Raw genomic sequence first — 20,806 nt, forward strand, 5'->3', positions numbered from 1 at the left:
CTTCTGTCCGTCTTATCTAACAGCCACAGAACAATAACCCCAAATTCACAGCAAATGATTCTCTCCATGATTCTCTCCAGTCCAGGACTTGTCTCGTTCCAGTATGATCTTTCTGAGGCAAGTAAATAGGTTATTGTTCAAAATGACACACTTGAATCCTCATAATCTGATAGAAATCCACCCATTCCCCCCTGTGCCAACAGTCACGGGGAATAATAAACTTGGAAAAGGCTGATTAAACCCTTGGTTACAAAGTCCCACTCGCATACTTTGCATTTTAAGCATTGTAAGGGAAACACAATAAATTCATTCTGAGGAGCACATGAGTGGGTTTGCAGGTCCCATGGGGTGTTGGAGAGAAACCTCCTGTCACAGCCTCGCTGGGAGAAAAGCTCAGCATGTGTCTCCATTCCCAGTCACATATCATGCATACACATTTGAAAAAGGGTATTTTTACTCCTAACCAATTATTTGCTTTAATACTAAGAACAGAGCTTTCCCAGGCATTTCCATTGCCACTAGGAGCTACAGAGGCTGAAAACATCTGCAATTTGTAAAGTTTTGGGTTCCTTAGAAAAATAAATCATTTCCCCCCCAAATTAATCTCAATCAAACTCCCTGTAAAACCCATTTTACTCAGCACGTTCTACCTACCGAGCTTCAGCTCTGCCTGGATGTGCCGGGAGTAGATCAGCCTGGCGTGGTCCAGGGCCCTGCTGAACATGCTGATGAGGACGGAGTATTTGCCAGCAGCATCTGCAGCGACTACCGGTCGCTCCAAAAGGCTCCCGAACATGTCCAGCAGCTGTTGGGGTGAACACGCAGGAAAAGAAGAGGGGAAAAATTCACAACCCCGACTCCTGCAGAGAGATCAGCTGGGACCTTCCTCCCCAGCCCAGATGCTTCAATACTGTCCGCACCGATGGGCACTTTGGAAAAAGGAAATTTGCTCCCTTTGTTACGGGGTCTCTCAGACTTTCTCTGGGGTTGAACCACATTCCAACTGTCGTTCTTCAAATCCTTCAAAATTTGCTATTTTTTTCAAAAAACTTACAAAGATAAACACTGTCACTTGCTAAAGGCTTTTCTACAAATGCTTATATTGATTTTTTAAAAAAAATACCATTTATTATTTCTGCAAGATAGATTAATTGATAAATAAACCAGCTTAGTTTCTAGAAAACCTGTTTCCAAAACTGAAACAGATCCATGTATTAATAATATTAACAAATTGATACTAACAATATCAATTCTCACCAGGAAATCCTAGAAAAAGCATGATTTCCCCCAACTCGCAGACAGAGACACAAATAAATCTCCTGGCATCCAAAAGCTTTGTGAGGGACCCACCAGCCTGAGCATCCCAAACCAAGAGCAGCCCAAAAGCTACAAGTCCCACTGTCCCACCAGCAAACACCAGCCCCATGTGCCTGTGGCTCCAGCACTGCCTGGTCTCCTCAGCGTGATTTTCACCGAGCCGGGTGCCCTGATTTCCCTTTTAGGGAAGAGCAAGGGAGCGATAAACAAACCTTGAAGGCGTGGTCCAAGTTTGAGGCGTCATCAAAAGCCTGGATGAAAATGGTGCCCAGCCGACGGTCCATGTCTTCTACTTTCTGCTGGAAACCAAAGGCATCCTGCTCAAAGTCCTGCACAAAGGCAAAACACAAGCTGTGAGGCTGCAAGATGGCACTAGGAAGGTACCTGTAACTCCTCGATCCAGAGATGCCCTCTCTTATTCACCGTGAACTAAGCCACTCCTCTGGCCAATCTTCAGCCATCGCAACGTGGCAAAGTCCTCACGAAGCTTGAGAACATTTCTGTGCTGTCCCATGGCTGAGATGTTGGCCCTTTCTCTGGGAGGGACCCTTTGGTCCTGAGGGCTTTCCACAGCCCACATGGCACTATCTTCAGCCTACAGGCAAGATGGACTATTTCCACACCCTCTCCCCCACCACTTGGCCTGAAGACCACACCATCATCCAGAAAACCCACGGATGCACCTGCTGAGTCCCAAATCCAACCTACTTTCAAGTCAAAACAAGCCTGTGGTTCCATGGTGAGCTGGTTGTGAGTGAGGCAGTTTCAAAACACTCGCACAGGTTGCCCAGAGAGGCTGTGGAGTCTCCACACTTGGACATAGGTAATCTTGGAGATATTTCACCTGACCAGTCACAGTCCTGCTCTAGCTGAGCCTGCTTTGAGCAGGGAAGGTGGACTGGGTGATCTCCAGAGGTCCTTTTCAAACTCAACAGTACTGGGTTTCTGTAATTTCCATCATCTTCTTGCACTGCTTTTCTTGCTTCAATTGTAATAAATCCTTTGAACTTCAAGAGTAACATCTATATTTGTTTTCCTACACGTAAAAGAGTCCAAATCAAAGACTGAACTTGACAGTCCTTGACAGTCCTTCTGTTCTAGCTTGGACAAAACCACTAAAAATGAGGTCATGTGTCTCTTTTCCAAAGGACAAAGTGCAAGGAAATAGCTTTTACTATTGCTACTGCTGAGCTCCAGCAGATCCAGATGCCATGTTTTAGCTAAAAAAAACGGCTCCAGCAGTGGCAGAGGGTGCAAAACTAGAGCACTGAAAGAACAGACATGACTCAGAGTCACACAAATGGCCATGGGGTCACCAAACCCAAGCCACCTCCTGCAGAGCCACTGTCACCTCTCCTCTGTGCCTGCCCTGCTGAAGGAGGGGTGCTATGGAGCAAGCAGCTTTCCAGCAAGAAACACTGGGGACGTGCCACCCCCTGCAGAGATGTACTGGGAGCTGCAGGAAGCAAAGCACGAGCCACCCATCCCCACACCAGGCAGGTCCCAGAGGGCTGGGAATATTCCTTTAATTAAAGCACTACTGATAATAAAATAGAGCATCCTTGAATTCTGAGAGCCCCAGATGCCATGTGTTCATCTAGGCAGGAGCAAACACATCCCAGAGATGATCTGAGTTGGCCCTCATCAGGCAAACTACCTTGTTTTTCCAAAAACAAGACAGAGTCTTATATTAATTTTTGCTGCAAAAGATGCTTACTTTTTTACATGTATAGCTGCCTGGACCCTATTTAAATTGACTTTTTTATGAACTGTAACTAGGGCTAATTTTTTGAATAGGGTTCATATTTCAAGCATCCTGAAAAATCATGCTATAGCTTGTTTTTGGGGTAGGTTTTATTTTTGGGGAATCATGGTAAATACCAAGAGCAGGAAAGCAAAGAGATGTGGGTGTTGGTATAGCTCTTATACCTCAGCAAGCACCATGTACAGCAAAAGCTTGTGCATAACTCATGGAAATCCCAGTTTCCCAGCTGCACTGATCTAAGGTCCTGATCTAGCAAGATATGTTAGATATAGACGTGCAAGAAGTCCCAAATCTCTGCAGGAAAGGCCAGCGGCTCCCTGTTCCCTCCAGTACCAGATCAGATCATAATGAAAGGAGGAAAGAGCTGGGAAGAAGATAGCAGGAAACTGCTGCTTTGGAAACATGCACATGTTCCTGATGTTCCCGCAAACTGGTCCCACCTACCGTGTTGGTCAGGTCAAGACAGTCATAGGTTCGCTCTGAAAACACCTTGTATGCCTCCTGGAATTCCTCATACATGTCCAGGACCTGCTGGCCCAGGGTCTTCCCTTTAATCCCACTGAATTCAATTTTCTCCAGCTTCATCAAGTCCAAGGAAGTTGCCAGGAGATCCTTCAAAGTCAACGGAGGGAGACACAGGTCATGATGTTGACAAAAGAAGATGACAACAGTTGTCACAACAGAGTTGCACTTGCTGAGGGACTTTCCCAAGCACAGCGCTGGTGCTCAGGCTGGGTGGCAGGGATGGGAAGGGGGGAGCCTGATCTGCCTGTCCTGAGCATCAGTGGCTGCTCATAACACGTCCCTGCCCAGTGAGACCTGCTGCAGCCACTAGAAATACCATGACAACTGTAAAATCACTTTTAAGGGTATTTAGAGGACAGATCCAAAGCAGGATATGAGACTCTTATATGTCATCCAGCATAGCTAAGAATCCCAATTTTATAGGTATTAACCAAGGACAGATTTCTAATATTTACAGGTACCCAAACTGTCCAAAGCTCCTGCACAGTCAAACCTCCACGTGTCCAAGTGGGTGTTGCAGCACCTGCCCCGCTGGCCCTCTCTGCTGAGGTGGCACACGGGTCCTTCCCTTCCCATCCTCTGCAGCCTGGCAGTGCCACCTCTTGGGAAAATGTCCCGCTCCCCCAGTGGTGGTGGCAGCACTGGGCAGCTCTGCTGCCATCCCACCTCATCTGTCTCCCTAGGTAGGGCCAAGTAAGGGCTGGTTGAACATCCATTGTCTCAGAGGACCAGGAGAAATGTGCACAGGAATGTACTGGTGGCCACTCTCTGCTTGCGCTTGTCCTGGGGCCACCCGAGCAGGGCAGCAGGTTTTACCACAGACACGTAATATGAAACAGTGCAACGAACCAAAGGAAAGGGATCCTTCCCTCTTCACGTGCTCATGGGCTACCCATGCACCAGTGTAACTGCAGCTTTTATGAAAATTCGAAAACAAATGCACATATGCATTCATATTCACTTCGACACACCAGCACATCCGCTTGAACAAATACCTAGTAAGGCAAAAAAATAATGTGGAAATACCAGTTGTCCCTTGCTTTGTCTTGCAAGGTTGCTTGAAATGAAGTGATGAGGGGAAATTGAGACGGAGAGAGATGCAGCAGTTTTCCTCATTAACAGGCTGGTGTGCACTATGCTTTTAATTATTGTTTTACAGCTCACTCCGCAGGCTCTCCCTCTGACTCCAGATACTGCAGCTTCTACTGTCCCTGGAGTGTGGGACAGCCACGGAAGGAGGAAACAGACACTGGTCAAAACGCACAGTGCCCCAGCTCAAAACCTCCCCACTGGCTTTTGTCTGCAGCCCATATCCACAGTGTGCCCATGGCATCCATGGAATCCCAGCAGTCAGTGCCCCAGAGCCTTTACAGGGTTCCAGTAAACCTGTCACCAACACTGTCCTCATGATAACCTGCAGTTACTCCTGTGTCTATTTATATTCCTCTCTACACTGACCAGCATAATTTGGTTTATTTCACATAAAACCCTACTGGAAACCATCATTATGAATACTTTTAAAATAGGCACCAGTCATGACAGTTTTCAACATAGTTAATTAAGGAACACATAAAAGTATATGGCACATTTAAAGCAGTAAAACTGCAAACACCAGCAACTTGTACACTGGCCATCCAACCCTACACACTGAGAACGCAGCAACAATCAACAAAGAAATTCATTTGGGAAGTGTGTGGAGAGCAGATGAATGTGTGTGGTTAGCCACGTGAGAGATAACAGGTACATGCAATGTCTGTACAAGAGGTACATACAGTATCTGTATAAGAGGTATATACAGTGTCTGTATAACAGGTACATATGGTGTCTGTATGTCTGTGGTCTCCAGACACAGCCATGTGGTAAGGAGAGCATAGGGAGCTCTCACATTCACACTCAGACCTGCTCTCTGTAGAACATCTCCTGTGGCTCAAGGAGCCTTTTGCCACACTGGGAGCTCAGGGATGACACCCCAATGTCCCTGCCTCAGGTGACAGATCTGGCAAACAGGGACACCCCTGAGCCACAGCACCCCAGTCTGATGGACTATGAGGATGCGAAGGGACAACCTGGTGAGGAACGTGTCCCTGCTCCTCCCCAGGCCCACGTGGCACAGCCAAGGGGATCCTGCCTTGAGGGGACCATCTGGCCTCTCCAAGACAGGCAGGACCCAGCTCTAGGGTGTCATAGAATCATAGAACCATTTCAGTTGGAAGAGACCCTTAAGATCATTGAGTCCAACCATAACCTAAATCTGTCTCTGATGGCACCAGGAGACCTGGGAGATTACATTGCTTTATTTACAGCTGTGCAAACCACACCTCCAGTAATCCTCCTTTTCTTGCCCCAACAGGAGCAAGGAGTCCAACGGGACTCCTGAGAGCAAAAAACACACCTATCAACCTGACCAGCTTACATATGCACTGAGCAGGACATAGTAAAACACAGTCTTAGACTCGCTGTAACAGGAGACCTAACAGCAAAAGAGTGGCCCCATTCCCTGGTATCAGGTGAAGCTATAGAAAGGAAAGATGCCAGCAAGTGATCTCCTGGCTACAGAGTTCTCCTGAAGGTTTGCAATGTTTTTCAAGACCAGAGTCTCACCTCCACCATCTCCAGTCTCTTCAGGAAGGTGTCCAGCCTCGCAAACACCATCGTGGAGCTGAAGTCCCACTCCCTCACTTCTTGGCCTGGTTCATAATACATGTGCAGTTTTTCCCTTCTCTCCTCAAATGCCTCTTTGAACATGTTCAGGATACCGAGCACCATTCGCACCTTGCCCAGGCTCTCTTCCATGTCCCCTTTCAGAAGGTCTTCTGGAGACAGGTACACCAGGGCCTGGAAGAGCAAAATCACACCTGAGAGGTCACTTCTGCCATCATGGAAAACAAGGACTTCTTGTGTTGAACACATTTGAACCTGTTTATTAAGTTAAATGTTGCCTAAAGAATCACTTTTCCAGGGAAGGACAACAGGAAGAAGGGGAGAGGGGACACAGGGGACTGCAAACACAGGCATCACAGCCACAGACCTGCTCAATGAGAAGGTTGCAGATCTCCTGGAGCAGCACCACTATCCGCACGGGCATGTTGTAGTGCTTGGAGGTGACCCAGATCAAACACACCACGTGGAGCAGGGGGAGCAGGAAAGGCTTCACCTCGCTGAACTCAACCCTCTCTACGTCTTCCAAGCGGCGCTTGAGGGGTGTCAGGTGCAGGTGAACGTCCTGAGCTTCAGTCAAAGCTGTGTTGAGAGACGTGAGAAGCGGTAAGAACCACCCAGCTGCGGTGCGCTGGGTTCCCAGCTAGGTGCTGGCCTCACCACATGGAAAAGTGCCTGGGAAAAGAAACTGTCCTGACAAGCACTGAGCACCCTCAGCCACCTGTGTGCTGCAGGTCACTCACTCGTGAACATCACTCACCTGCGGCAGTAACCAGAACAGAAATAAGCTGATGTGATGGCAGGGGACAGGGAGCTGGGACAGGGCTTCGTGCAGAGCCTGAGTCCACAACTGCTAAAAAGTCACACGGAATTTGCCCAACAGCACCAAAAATACAGTGCTGCCATGGCTGTGAGCCATGGCCTTGCTGTACAGCACGACAGGCTGTACAGCCTTGGCCTGAGCCCTTTTTAGCTCAGTTTTGGCTCAAGCAACTCCTTGTCCAGTGGGCAGATGACGACGGCCCCACTAGTCCTGACTGTAATAGAAAACCTGTCAACAGTAAAGCAACTGATGTCTGACTCGTCGAAAGCTTTAGCTTAGCTCTGTACAGCTGTGTGGTTTTACCCTGAAGAATTACCCCAGAGCGCAAGCATTAATAAAACCAGATCGTTGTGCAATTAAACCTGTGGACCAACAAGAAGTGACAGAAGTGCTTGAATGCATGCAAAAATAACCCCTAAGGCCCAAGACCAAGGAAGAAGAGACTCCCACTATCAGCATCACCCTCCCAGCAAATCCACCAACAGCAGCCACACCAGTACAATGCCAGGGAAAGGGGCAGAGACTTAGAAGCAGGTGCACACAAATCTGAACTGCGCTGTAATGGAAATTAACAATTATAGTCCAAATTATCCAATTAGGGTTAGTATCGCTGTAGCCGGATTAAAACCAAATATTTGTTGTATTTTGATTAAACCCTTAAAGCATCAATTAGTTTAACAATGAACCCTTGGCTCCTTATATAAGGGGTGTTTCTCCAGCCCATTTAAACTGCACAATGCAGAGTGTGACACAGATCCTTAAGAGATTCAATGTTTGCACGTGAAGTGGTGAAGAACAGTGTTTTCTGCCAGCACGTGCACAGCTAACACAGTCTGGATGGTTTCATTGTGCCAGAGAGCAGCTGGGTTGGACATGGATGTCCAGCTGTGTTGGTCTGCAGGGACAGACCAGCAGGACTACACTGTTTTTCACTACAGACAGGGATTTGCAATATTTCCTTGGGCTGTGCTCAACTCCCCTAAGCAAAGCAAAGCAAGGAAATTCAGGCTGCAGTGGCCAAAGCCTGAGAAGCAGCGCTCTAACAAAGCAGTCTTAGGCACAAGATCTGTCCTCTTAGCCTGAACTCCCATTCCTGCATAATAACACCAGAGGAGCTGGTGGAAGTTGAGGTGAGTCCTGTTAGAGTAATGCAAACACTTTATTACAGCAGAGTAAATTCCCAAACCCATTCACCCTGAACTTTGGCAAGAGTCTGGCTCAACAGACCAGCGATGGAGCTTGTCCCAGCCTGGAAACAAAAGCCTAGACTCAAGCACAAGCAGCCCAGTCTCAATTCACAAACTAGAAAGATTTGGCTTGAAATCAGCCACACCAGGCCATGAAGAAAGGCCAGAAGCCAGCACTGTGGTAAAGTTGCCCCAGCATCTCACCTGCCTCAACATCCATTAGCATGGTTTTGAAGGCTGGGATGTAGCTGCTCTCAACTCTCTCCAGCAGCTCCATCATGTTCCTGACCTTCCTCGTTGTCAGCTGGTTGTAAATGCATTCCAGGTCATCACACCTACAGCAACCGAGACACAGAATCACAGAATCAGTTGGTTGGAAGAGACCCTCAAGATCATCGAGTCCAACCATAACCTAACCCCTGCCACTGCCCCATGTCCCTGAGAATGTCATCTCTGTGACTGTTCAACCCCTCCAGGAATGGTGACTCCACCACTGCCCTGGGCAGCCTGTTCCAATGCTTCACAACCCCTTCTGGGAAGAAATGTTTCCTAATATCCAACCTCAGCCTCCCCTGGCGCAACTTGAGGCCGTTTCCTCTCATCCTGGCGCTTGTTCCTGGGGAGCAGAGCCCGACCCCCCCTGGCTCCAAGCTCCTTTCAGGCAGTTCAGAGACCAGAAGGTCTCCCCTCAGCTCCTGTTCTCCAGCTGAACCCCCCAGGTCCCTCAGCCACTCCCATCACACTTGTGCTCCAGCCCCTCACCAGCTCTATTCCCTTCTCTCAACTCACTCCACTACCTCAAGGTCTTTCTTGGCCTGAGGGGCCCAAAACTGATTTGAGGTTTGGCTTCCCCAGCGCTGAGTACAGTGGGACAGTCATTGCCCTGGGCCTGCTGGCCACACTGTTCTTGATGCACACCAGGATGCTGGTGGCCATGTTACCCACCTACACTGGGCCATCAGCTGTCCCCCAACATCATCTGTTTCCCCTGGGCCTGATTCAGGGCTTCCTCCAGCTACACATGGACTGTGGAAATGGGAGAAAGCTGCATGAGGCACAGACAAACCCTACAGGACAGAAAGTGCTGAGTTCAGCATGACAGCAGCTCTGCTACTGACAGAACATCGCTGAAAAAAAGCCATCGTGTTTCTGCAGGCATTAGCAACAGCTCTCCAGCCAGCAGGGCTTTGCCCCGAGTCAGCCTGAACCAGTACAGCACAAAGGTTTTCAAAGGGCAGGAGGAAATACCACTCCCAGGCTCCTGAGCATCTAAAGCCCCTCTGGCCCTGACAGATGAACAGCAGCCAGCTGAGATGCACCATTTCCAGACAGCCCCCAGCAGGTGTCCATCAGCAATTACTCCTGTGGATGGCTCCTAGTGAACAGTGACGAAAGAGTGCCCAGAGCGGGTGTGGAGTCTCCTTCTCTGAGACATTCGAACCCGCGTGGACCCACCTGTGTGATCTGCTCTGTGACCCTGCGTGAGCAGGGCTTGGACTGGGGGATCTGCAGAGGTCCCTTCAGCCCAACCAGCCTGGGATTCTGTAAAGGGCATCTCTGAAAAAAGTCCCTTGAGGTGTAGCCCCTGTGGTGGGGCTAAGTTAAAACACAGCCAGCTGCCCAGTGACCTCCCAGGCACTTTGCAGATCATGATGATTTTCTGTGCGGGAGCAATTTTCCTTAGTTGAAGCCTACATGAACCCCAGGTGGCCTGTTCTTCTCAACTCATGGAATTAGCAGCTCCACCACCAGCACTCTCCCTCTACACAAAACCAGCACCACAGGGCACCATGCACTGGCCAGGCTGCTCTGGGTACCTGTTCTTCCAGAACTCCAGCTCCACCTTCGGGTTCGGATTGCTGCCTTGCAGGAGAGGCTCTGAAGACTCTTTCCTCAGCGCCTCCTGGATCTGGTGGCTCCAGTCTATGATGGCCGACTCCATGGCATACACCAGAGATTTATCTATCCGTTCCATGCTGTAGCAAACAGAGTACGTGATTAACTTTGTTGATGTGCATTGCTCAGTTGGATCTACTTCCAATGGCCGTGTGGGCAGCTGGATTTTACAGGGTTTCACATTTCAAAACCACAAAACAATCAAACCCCATAAGATTTTGTCACTGGTTTAATATAGGAATTACACTCTGGAGAAAATGGCTGAATGTCTGCAGCAGTGTGGGCAACAACACTGTTCATAAAGTGAATGGTGGAAATGAAGAGCCAGTCGCCACCTCTCTGCACAGCCAGTCATTGTCACATCAGATCCATTCAGGTTCAGGATCTGACCTGGAGACTCACACATCCAGCAAGATTCTCTCTCCCCATACCATTCTCCCTCAAAATATTCTACATCCCTGCAGTCATTAACTCACTTAATTCAGCAAGAAACACCACCAAGTGGGCTGGGAAGCTGAGGACAGGTCACCCCACTGCCTTGGAAGCAGTAACTTCTCACAAAATCCCACCCGCACCACGTCCTGTCTGACGACTGATTCATTCCACTGCACCCACACATCTCCTGGGGTTCCACAGGGGCACGCACGCAGCCCAGACACGATGACAATTTGATGTACAAACGCATCTGCTTCTCTGGACCTTCCAGAACCTGTTATTTTGGGGTGGTACTCACGATTTCTCATTTTCCAGATCAATGTCCTCAATTCCCTCTGAGCCAGCTGGGAGAGGCAGCAAGGTCTTGCCATCTACTTGGCCAACAACTGTGAAAATGGTACTTTTGAGGTTGTGGACATGACGCACGATGTCTTGTGACACCACTTGTGGCCAGCCCTGATGGTTCTTCTTGTTCGTCAGGATGGGCACGATCACCTACAGCGGGAGTCACGGAAGACCAATGGAGAAAAAAGTGCAGCAGGAGACGGACAGGCCACCAGGCTCTGAGGTCTGTGCTTGGCCAAGCCTGGAGACCCATATTCATTGCTGTCTCAAGCAGTTCCCATGTGAAATAGAGGCAGCTGATGATGAATGGGCATCTCTACAGGCCCACTTTATACAGCAGAACACCCTTTTCCCCAAATCCAAGCAGCCAAGGAGGGTGGAAGCCAGTAGACAAAGTGAGCAGCCCCATCCCCAGGCTCTCCCAGCCTTTCAAGCCCGCAACTGGAGATGGCCCCATGGGCTGCTGTCCCTTGCCCTCACAACTGTCCCCGGTGCTTGGTCCCCGTGTCCCTGCCCATGGGCACAGCCGTCAGGCTGCCCTTTGAGCCTGCCAGGGCTGGGCTGAGCTCAGTGTGCTGCAAGGGAAGGTCTGCTGGTACCCCCTGGGATACACTGGTGGTGAGGGTCCCCCAGGTCCCAGCTGCAGCCCACCAAACAGGAGCTTTGCCTTTATCAGCACTTTTACTGACCCGGCAGCATGGGGTTGTGGGGCTGGTTGGGGTTTGCCCAGATTTGAGCTGCTTTTGGCTTGTTTGAGCTGTGACAGCAACACCGTGTCTGTCACCTATCCTGGCTGGCTCTGCACTGGGACCAGCCTGTGGCAACAGCCTAACAAAGCCAGGTTGTCCCTAGTGACAAACAACAGCCCTTTGTGTTACTGGACTCGGGGTGGGGGTAGGGGAGGGGGGGGAGGTGACTAAAGGCATAAAAATAGCTGCAAATGGACATAAAATTGAAACGGAATAAAGCAGCTCAGCACCTCCATGGTGCTGTCCCAGGATGCTGAAGACTCTTTGGAACTGTGGCTGGCTCTGTAGACCCGAAGAAGACCCGACCAGCCACCTTCGTGCCCAGGGAGCCGTGGGAAGGGGGAGCACAACCCCAGGGAACACACGGGCAGGTGCTGACGAGTTCACCTTCAGCAGTTTTAGCTGCATTATTAGCAAGATGTGTCTCTATTACTTAAAGCATGTGGACTGCTAATGCCAGTGATGTTGTAACCAGGCAAATGATAGCCGTTCATTTTCTTTCTGACTGTTAAAATGATAACTGGACTCAGGATGAAGCCCCAGCCCACAGAGCAGGTGTGTTCCCTTCGGCACCGCAGGAGTGAAGCAACAAGTGGACAAGGTCACCAGCTGTGACCCCTCACTGAATAAAGACAAAGTGTGGGCAGAGCAACACACGACCCCAACCCCAGGAAATTCAAGACCTTTTTCACCTTCACACAGACCCACCCCATCTGCCTGACCCAGCACCACCGCTGCTTTTGCCTTCAAGTGAAGCTTGAGAGGAAAATAGGATGAAAACCAGGCACAATCTGCTCCCTGCAGAAATACTGCATGTCTGCACAGGGGAGAGCAAAGCCTGCAAACACGCAGCTGGGACGCACAATCCCGGCTCCCAAAGGCATCCAGAAAACAGGATTTAACAGGATCTGCCAAAGTGTTCCACCTCACCATCTACCCATAGCAGACGGTGCTTGCAATGCTATTGGCCAGCCGTGATGCAAAACCACTGTTTGTGCAGACTTCGCAAGACCACGGGGCTCATCAAAACAAAAGCTCCCCATATAAATAATGTCTTTTCTCACAAAACCAGGATAACCAGTCTGGCAGCCTGCTCTTGGGAATCCAATCTATCAGTCACCATCTTAATATACCAAACATCATGATCAGAGCTTCTCGAATCCAGCAGCTCCTCTGCTTTCCCATTACAGCCTCATTCCTGAGACTTCTCCAGGTGAGGAGCCATCAGGAATAAACCGAAACAACATTGTCTAGTTCAGGCTAATAACACAGCAAAGCAAAAGCACTCGAACCTCTTGACGATCTCTTTAAGAAAACATCAGCCCACCTGAGATAACCCGACACTGAGCTACAGGAGGCTCCTGAACATCACAAAACACTTTTTCACTATGAGAGTAATCGAGCACTGGCCCAGGTTGCTCAAAGAGGTTGTGAAGTCTCCATCCTTAGAGATACTGAAGAGCTACCTGGACATGGCCCTGGGCAACTGGCTCTGGATGGCCCTGCTTGAGCAGGGGTTTGGAGCAGGTGACCTGCAGATGTCCCCTCCAGCACCTGTGGGTACATCAGTCCCACAAGGACCCCACTGATAGACAGAGCTGATGTGGATCAGCATTCAGGTGGTTTATATGAGTTCTAAAGCCGTCCATGGTACTGCAAAGGGCAGAGTTAAGGGTACAAGTGCATCAGCAGAGAAGGGAGGGAGGCCAAGGAGCCTGTCTGTAGGAGGGGACACCTTCCCCGCTGCCATGTGCGAGGGGCACCCGGTACTCATGGGTGCCAGGGCTCCCTCTGCACCTCCGGGGCTGCCCAGGCCTCACAGGATCCCAGCCTGGTTAGGTTGAAGGGATCTCTGCAGATCCCCCAGTCCAAGCCCTGCTCACGCAGGGTCACAGAGCAGATCACACAGGTGGGTCCAGGCGGGTTTCAGTGTCTCAGAGAAGGAGACTCCACACCCGCTCTGGGCAGCCTGGGCCAGGCTCTGCCATCTCCCAGCAAACAAATTTCTCCTCATGTTGAGCCTGCGCCCGTGGCCCCTCATCCTCACCTCCTCCACGAGGGCGGCAAAGTGCCGCAGGGCATCGGCGGGCAGGTCCCCGCAGAGCAGCTCCCCGGGGCCGGCGCCGGGGGCCCGCAGGAAGAACAGCCCCTTGCGGCGGGCGGCGGGGGGCGGCGGGGGCGGCCCCAGCTCCAGCTCCCCGGCCGGGCCCCGCCAGAGCAGCAGCGCCGGCCCCGCCGGCCCCGCCAGGAAACTCCGCAGCAGCGGCCCCGCCGCCTCCCCGCCTGCCCAGCGCTCCCAGCGCTCCGCCGGCACCCCCAGCCCCCGCGCCGGGCACCGGCTCCACCGCCTGCTCCATCCGGCCGGCACCGGCGGGTGTTTGCGGCGAAGAGCCGCGTTGCCCGGGGGAAGGGACACTGCGAGGAGCCGGGGGCGGGCCGGGGCGGGACCCAGCTCGCCTGGGAGACGCAGCTGCCCCGGGCAACCACGGGTATCAACACAAGCTGGGGATGGAGGGCCTGAGAGCAGCCCTGCGAAGGACTTGGGGGTGCTGGGGGATGCTCCCTCTGGGGGGGGTCTGGATACCACTGGATCCACCTGGGCACCCCCAAAGTGGCTTTTTAGCACTTATTTTTCTCCTGAAAAAGCAAACACAGTGGGGCTTTCTCCCATCCTGCCCCATGGAACCCCACTCAGACCACACCAGTGCTTGGTTGCCCATCACCATTTATTGCAGCTGCTGCCTGCTCAGCGCCCAGGGCGGTGGGACCGGGCCCGAGACCCCCATCCTGCCCGGCTGTCAGGGGGTTGATTCACTGCGGGGGGGCTGGATGGGCGGCAGCAGACTCGGCGCCAGGGTGAAGCGTCTGGAAGACGAGACTGGTTGGTGCAGCAGCACAGCCGTTAGCAGCGAGGAGGGGGTACCTGGGGGCGAGGGGCAGGGTCAGCCACAGACACCCACAAACAGGGTCCTGCCCCCACCCTGAAGCACACAGGCTGTTGTCCCACACTGCCCAGCACCACCCCCCATGTCCCCCCAGCTCCCTCCAGCTCCACCATGAGGAGCGGCTGCCCCAGCAGCCAGTGCTGCCCCCACATCCCAGCCCAGATCCCAGACCCCCATCCTACCCAGCCCAGCTGCGGGCACAGACCCGTCCCCCCAGACAGCAGGGTGTCCTCTGCCCCCCGGTGCCCTGACAGGGCCATACCTGGCCGGCTCCTCAAGGTCGAGGTGCCTGGGGTGGCCCTTGGCGTTGTGGGCAGCTGAGAGCCCCCCACCATGGAGAGCTGCTCGTCCTGCCGGTTCCCATCAGTGCCGTCCTGGCCCAACAGCTGCATCGCGTCCTTCTGGGAAGGGGAGAGCGTGTGACCCAAACACGGGGCCCCATTCCGCATCCCCCAGCAACCCTCCCCCAGCCAGCTCTCCCTGGGGAAACGGAGGCACAGATCTCCCCGCAGGCTCAGCATCCCCTTCCTCACCTCCATCATCTCTGCCTTGTTGGGGCTGCGGGCACTGGCTTGGGACGGCCGTGGGGTGCTGGGCGGTTGGGGCTGGAAGCGTGGGGGCCTGACGGTGTGTGGGCCCCCGCAGCTCCGCGGAACAGTGGGGTACCTGCACTCGCCCGTCCGCTCCCTGTGGGACAGGACACAGGGTGCTCAGTGCCTGGCAGGTGGCACCCCATGTGTCACTCGATTCCAGGAAGGGGTCAGGGGGCGCTCCCTGTTTGGGGGGAGTTACTCACGGTCCAGGCGCCAGCATGTTGACGGGCCGGTCGCAGGACAGGCAATGGAAACCAGGCAGCAGCTGCCTGGAGAGGGGAGAAAAAGGCTGGGGAGCTCCTGGGGGGCACAGCCCCACCTGCACACCGTCCCCTGCCACAAAAAGCCTCTGCACCCACCCCCCAAGATTGGTTCAGGACGGCTCCTCCCACACGTGCCCCCTCATTGTGCCGCCTCCATCGCTGGGAAGCTGCAGCTGGCAGGAGCACAAGGCACAGCCACTTGCTCAGCATCCCCAGGGGCGCTGCCCACATGGCTCCCACGCCAGGGTACCACAGCGGCACGAGCTGGGACAGCCAGCAGGAACAGGGCCGGCACTGCCAAAGCCACCGCTGTCCCCATCGCACTCACTTCCTAGTCCCAGCAGCATCATCACGCTCTGGCTGCAGCGCCTTCTCCTGGAGCTGCTGCCGGCTGAGGCTCTTCCAACGCTCCTCCTGCTGCTCCCGGAACGCCCCCAGCTCCCGGCGGTCCAGCTGTGGACGGGTGACACCCTCAGCCATCTACCCCAGGATGGGACATGGCGGTCCCCAGGGGGACAGCCGGGAGGGGGCACCATCGCAAGGATGCTGCCTCAGGCTGCCAAGCCCCCAAGATGCCAGTTCTGCGTGGAGGGGACGAGCCCTCACCTTGCAGTCCATCTGTCTCTGCAGCTCTTTCTGGAACCGGTGCCAGCTCTCCTCCTGGCCTGTCACCCGGCTCGTCACCTCCTCCATTGCCTTGTTCAGCCGCTCCTCGTACGCCTCAAACTGGCTGCGACTGACTTTGTCAGCCAGGGCGGCTTTGTCTGCTTTCTAGCAACAGGGAAAGGCAGGAGAGTGGTTGAAGACAGGATGGAGGGACAACAGGAGAGGGAGAAGTGGCTGCGTGGCCCTGTTCACCCCATCACCCCCGTGGGGTTGGTCCCACCAGCCGAAGGGACTCAGGATCACAGAGGGACCTGGCAAAGGACCCGCAGCCGGGCTGGAAATCCTCCCTCCCCCTGGCTGGTTGTGCCAGCCAGCATTCAAGGGACAAGGGGTGTCTGTCACCCTGCCTGGGACACCCTTGGCTGGCACCAGCGACCCTCGAGCCCGTACCTCATCGATTCCCAGCAGCTGCAGCTCCTCCCTGTCTGCTTTCTGCTTCTTGAGCCTCCCCAGGGCCTGGGACAGAGCCTTCCAAGGCAGACAGCAGCCCGTGACGCCACGGTAGGGTCGGAGCTGACCCCCGGCCAGCCGAGCACCCCCTGCCTCCCCACCCCATCAGAAACCTCCAGGAAAGGCATCGGGAAGCTGTGCAGGGCTGCGAGCAGGGTGGCAGGGGGACAGATCCCTTGGGGTCCCAGCCTGGGCTCTGCCTGCAGGTTACAGACACTCACCTTGATGTCATTCTGCTCCTGCTGGCGATCCTGCTGGAGGTTTGCAAGGCCCAAGCTGAACTTCTCATAGTCCTTTTGGAGCTGCATGATGCTGGCCTGGAGGCACTTGAGCTGCTCGTCCTGCTGCAGGGACTAAGAGGACAAGGCGGGGCTGAGCAATGGGGGTGGCTGCCCCGCAGGGACAGACCCAGGGTTTTTGGCTGGTGGCCACGGGCTTTCAGTGTAAGCAGAACATTTTCTCCAAGGCTTTAATTCCCTTCCATGCTGCTGACTCCCACAAGCCAATTAGGGGGGCAGCCAGGGGCTCCCCCGCGTTACAGCAAAGCAGAAATGCCTGGGGGTCCTGGCAGTTCAAGCTCCCTACACTGCATCTCCTTACCTGTCTCCTCCACTTCGGGTAACTCTCCACCTTGCCGCCCGCCTTCTGGGCCAGGGACGCCACCTGCTCCTCGAGCTTCTCGCAGCGCTGGAGGAGCTTCCCTAGTAGCACCATGGTGTCCGGGCTGCAGACGTGGCACCCTGCCTGCTCGTGTCCCCCGCTCTGCGCCGTCGCTCTCGGCTCGTCCACCTGCTGGCAGGGGAGGAGGAATCAGCTCTGAGCCGGGCCAGATGCGGCCCACAAGCCCAGGTGCTGTGGAGGTTCCATGGCCCCATCCAGCCAGGGGACGTGGCCGGGACCCCGCCAGGGCTCCCCCCGAGCCAGCGGGGGCTGGGAGCACTGCCCCCCCGGGCCTCACCTCTGCCTGCAGCTGCTGCGCTGTCTCCATCACCAATTTATTCACATACTCGGCCGCAAACTGCTCCAGCTGGGCCTGAGTCGGCTCCTGCTGCTTCCCCAACTCCTTCCGCTCTGCCTTGACCTTCTGTCCCTTGGGCCTGGCCAGCGAGACGGGGGCAGGGGCAGGCTTAGCCTTTGTGGGGGTGTTTGTCACCCCCAATAATGGGATGCTCCCAGACCCCAGGCTCCCTCACAGCCCTGCAGGGTAGGAAACCCTCTCCCATCCTTTTACCGTGGCTGTTGGGTCATCTGGGCGCTGCCGTCTGCTTTCCGGCCGGCTCCAGCCCCCCTCATCTTTCTGGGAGCATCCTCCACCTTGCTGATCTGGGAACGGCAGTGGGGGCAGTGAGGGCACAGCCCCCTGTGTCATTCCGGCACGGGGACCCTTCGGCTGCCCCCTCCCTGCCCAAACTGACATCCCCGCAGCCCCTCGGGGACTTCTGCCGGCTCACCTTCTCCTCCTGCCCGTGGAGGGCCCTGGCCATGTCTTGCAGGAACGACATCTGGCACTTGAGGTCGGCCAGGATGCTGGTGATGCTCTGCCGGCCTAGAGGGACATGGTGCAAGGGGATGTGCTGTCGGTGAGGGCGTCTCAGCCTTGGGGCCAGGCTCTGAGCATGACGAGCCCCTGAGCCAGGGTGTCCTCACACCAAACAACCCCCGCCAGCCCCCCCGTGCTCTCACCTCCCTCCGGGAAGAGCCGGCGCACGTTCTCAAGATCCGCGCGTTCTGCTTTTGCAGATTTCAGCTGCTCCACCTCCTCCTTCAGACCAGTGCAGATGTTGCCAAGCTGCCCAACCTGGGAGAGAACCTCCCGCATCTCCGACTCATAGCTGGAGATGATGGTGGAGCTCGAGGAGCCCCAGGGTTTGGCCGGCTCTTGGGCATCCCCTGGGATGGTGGCTTGGGAGCTGGAGGACCCAGGCTGCACCCCAGGGATGGTGGTGTGGGTCCCAGGTGATCCTGGCTGTTTCCCCAAGGTGCTGGCCTGGGTGTCAGGGGCCCCTGGCTGTGTCCCCAGGTGGGTGGTGGCCTGGGTGCCCTGTGACCCTAGCTGCATCCCCAAGGTCCTGGCCTGGGTGCCCAGGGATCCTGGCTGCATCCCCGGGGTGGTGACACCGGCATCAGTAGACCTCGTGTGGTCAGATGGAGCGCCTGACAACTTCACAGGGGTCACTGGTTCCTCCTGTGTCCCTGCTTGCATCCCCGGGGAGCCAGACCCTGCAGTCCCCTTGCTGGTCTCCATCCCAGGCTGTGTCCCACGTCCCTTCGGCCCCAGTGCTGAGCTCTTCCTGGTCTGGCTGTCCGTGGCCACCTGGGTGGGCTCGGCGGGGGCAGACTGGCCCCCAGCGCCCTCCTGGGAAGAAGAGGCAAAGGGCAGCAGGGTTACTGGCAGCTGGGCAGCCGTGAGGACAGACCCCAGAACCCCCTGCCATGTCCCCAGTCCCTGTCCCCAAACCACCATCTCACGGGGACAAACCCGTGTTCAACATGAGAACCCAAATGCAAAGGGATCACGGGGTCAGCCCGGCCATGGAACCTGGAAGATGGAATCCCCAGGGATGGACCCCCAGCATCACTGCCCAGCACCCCCAACCCACAGGCTGTGCCCCAAGGCAGGAGGGCTGGTGTCCCCGAGGGAGCAGAGGACGCAGCCACCTCCTGTCCCTGCGCAGCCCGGCAGCGTCCTGGGGCTTCCCCTGGAGCTGGGCGAGGACAGGGACACCCGTTCAGATGTGGGTGTGGGATTTAAAGAGAATCCCCAAATGAACTGGGGCAGTAGACAGAGGGACGCTGGGCAGGGTTGTGGCCGGGGGCTGCAGGTGAATTGCACAGGCAGAGCTTTATTTCCCCTCCTTCCCGTCCCATGGTTCTGTTTTTGGGCTCTCTAGTTCAAAAGTGCCTTAGCAACTCTTGGGACACCCTTCCCACTCTTTGCTCCTGCTGCCCTCCACGCTGGTGACACCAGTGGCTGTGGGGCAGGGGCACAGTGTGACAGAGCAGCATGAGCAGGGAGGGACGAGGGCCCAGCTCCCACCTGGGGCACCAGGGGATGCTCACCAGGCCAAGGGTCTCCTGTATCTCCTGGATGTCCTCTGCCAGGCTGGAATGCGCCTCCTGCAGGGCATGCATGTCCTCTGCCAGGCCGGAATGTGCGTCCTTCATCTCCCGCATGTCCTCTGCCATATCAGAGTGCACCTTCTGCATGGCCTCCTGCATCTCCCGCATGTCCTGGGCCATGCCAGAGTGCGCCTTCTGCATGGCCTCCTGCATCTCCCGCATGTCCTCTGCCATGCCAGAGTGCGCCTTCTGCATGGCCTCCTGCATCTCCCGCATGTCTTCTGCCAGGCAGGACTGCGCCTCCTTAAACTTGTTGATCTCCTCCCAGAGATCCTGAAGCGAAGCCCTTTTCTGGGAGAGTGGGTGTCGGGGTGAGCCCAGGGGAGGGTCCCTGGGGACCTGGACCCCGCTGTGCTCTGCTGCGGGAGCTCGGGCTTAACCCAGCCCTTGAGCTGAGGGCGGCACGAGGGCAGCGCGGAGCCCAGAGGAGGGGGCGTCTCGTGGGGGAGCACCCAGGGACCAGCAAGAGGTTCTACCTTGTAGATGTCTCTCTCCTTCTCTTCCTGGCCAGGCTGTTCCTTCGTGACCTTGTCCTTCCCTAAGCTGGGGGTCGGGCTCTGCCCTGGCTCCAGGACGGACAGCTCCTGCTGGTCCGGCTGCCCGATGATCATGGCTTTCAGCAGCTTGTGCAGCGCCACCAAATCCACAACCCCAACTTGGGGTGTCCCGATGGCAGCGTCCAGCATCTCCAACAGACTGCGTGTGGCCATCGCTGCTGTTCTGCTTGAAAACACTGAACCCGAAGTAGGGAGACAGGAGCTTTTCTGTCCGGAGGTGATCTTGGAGGGATGGACAGACAGCAGCCTTTCTCCTGCTCCTTCTTGCCACAGAAAGCGATCAGTCACCAAAACAGATCCAAGTTCCGAAAGCAATCCGAGCGATGGAAGTGATCCAGTCACCAAAGCAATCCAAGTGCCGAAAGTGATCAAACCACCAAAAGCGGTTCAACCACCAAAAGCGATTCCACCACCAAAAGCGATGCAACCACCAGAAGTGATCCCACCACCAAAAGCGGTTCCACCACCAAAAGCGGTTCAACCACCAGAAGTGATCTCACCACCAAAAGTGA

At 54.9% G+C, this 20,806-nt stretch overlaps 2 protein-coding genes across 2 annotated transcripts; both read right to left on the reverse strand.

Moving 5' to 3' along the window:
- Nucleotides 1–970: 970 nt before the first annotated feature.
- On the reverse strand, nt 971–10,977 carry LOC139829317 (dynein axonemal heavy chain 9-like). The gene is made up of 8 exons (XM_071816356.1): nt 10,905–10,977; nt 10,093–10,251; nt 9,221–9,301; nt 8,480–8,610; nt 6,636–6,847; nt 6,209–6,442; nt 3,523–3,694; nt 971–1,032 (listed from the first exon to the last, which is right to left on the reverse strand). Exons 2-8 carry the CDS (start codon nt 10,248–10,250, stop codon nt 971–973), a joined length of 1,050 nt encoding a protein of 349 aa, XP_071672457.1. The 5' UTR covers nt 10,251; nt 10,905–10,977.
- A 4,428-nt stretch (nt 10,978–15,405) lies between these two features.
- LOC139829318 (uncharacterized) lies at nt 15,406–20,806 on the reverse strand. Its single transcript, XM_071816357.1, has 11 exons — nt 20,214–20,806; nt 19,678–20,028; nt 18,301–18,973; nt 18,069–18,163; nt 17,849–17,940; nt 17,576–17,714; nt 17,218–17,406; nt 16,839–16,970; nt 16,558–16,635; nt 16,113–16,272; nt 15,406–15,419 (listed from the first exon to the last, which is right to left on the reverse strand). The coding sequence occupies exons 1-11, from the start codon at nt 20,445–20,447 to the stop codon at nt 15,406–15,408; spliced, it is 2,157 nt and encodes a 718-aa protein (XP_071672458.1). The 5' UTR covers nt 20,448–20,806.

Source organism: Patagioenas fasciata, chromosome 18 (genome assembly GCF_037038585.1).
Source record: "Patagioenas fasciata isolate bPatFas1 chromosome 18, bPatFas1.hap1, whole genome shotgun sequence".
Classification (NCBI taxonomy): domain Eukaryota; kingdom Metazoa; phylum Chordata; class Aves; order Columbiformes; family Columbidae; genus Patagioenas; species Patagioenas fasciata.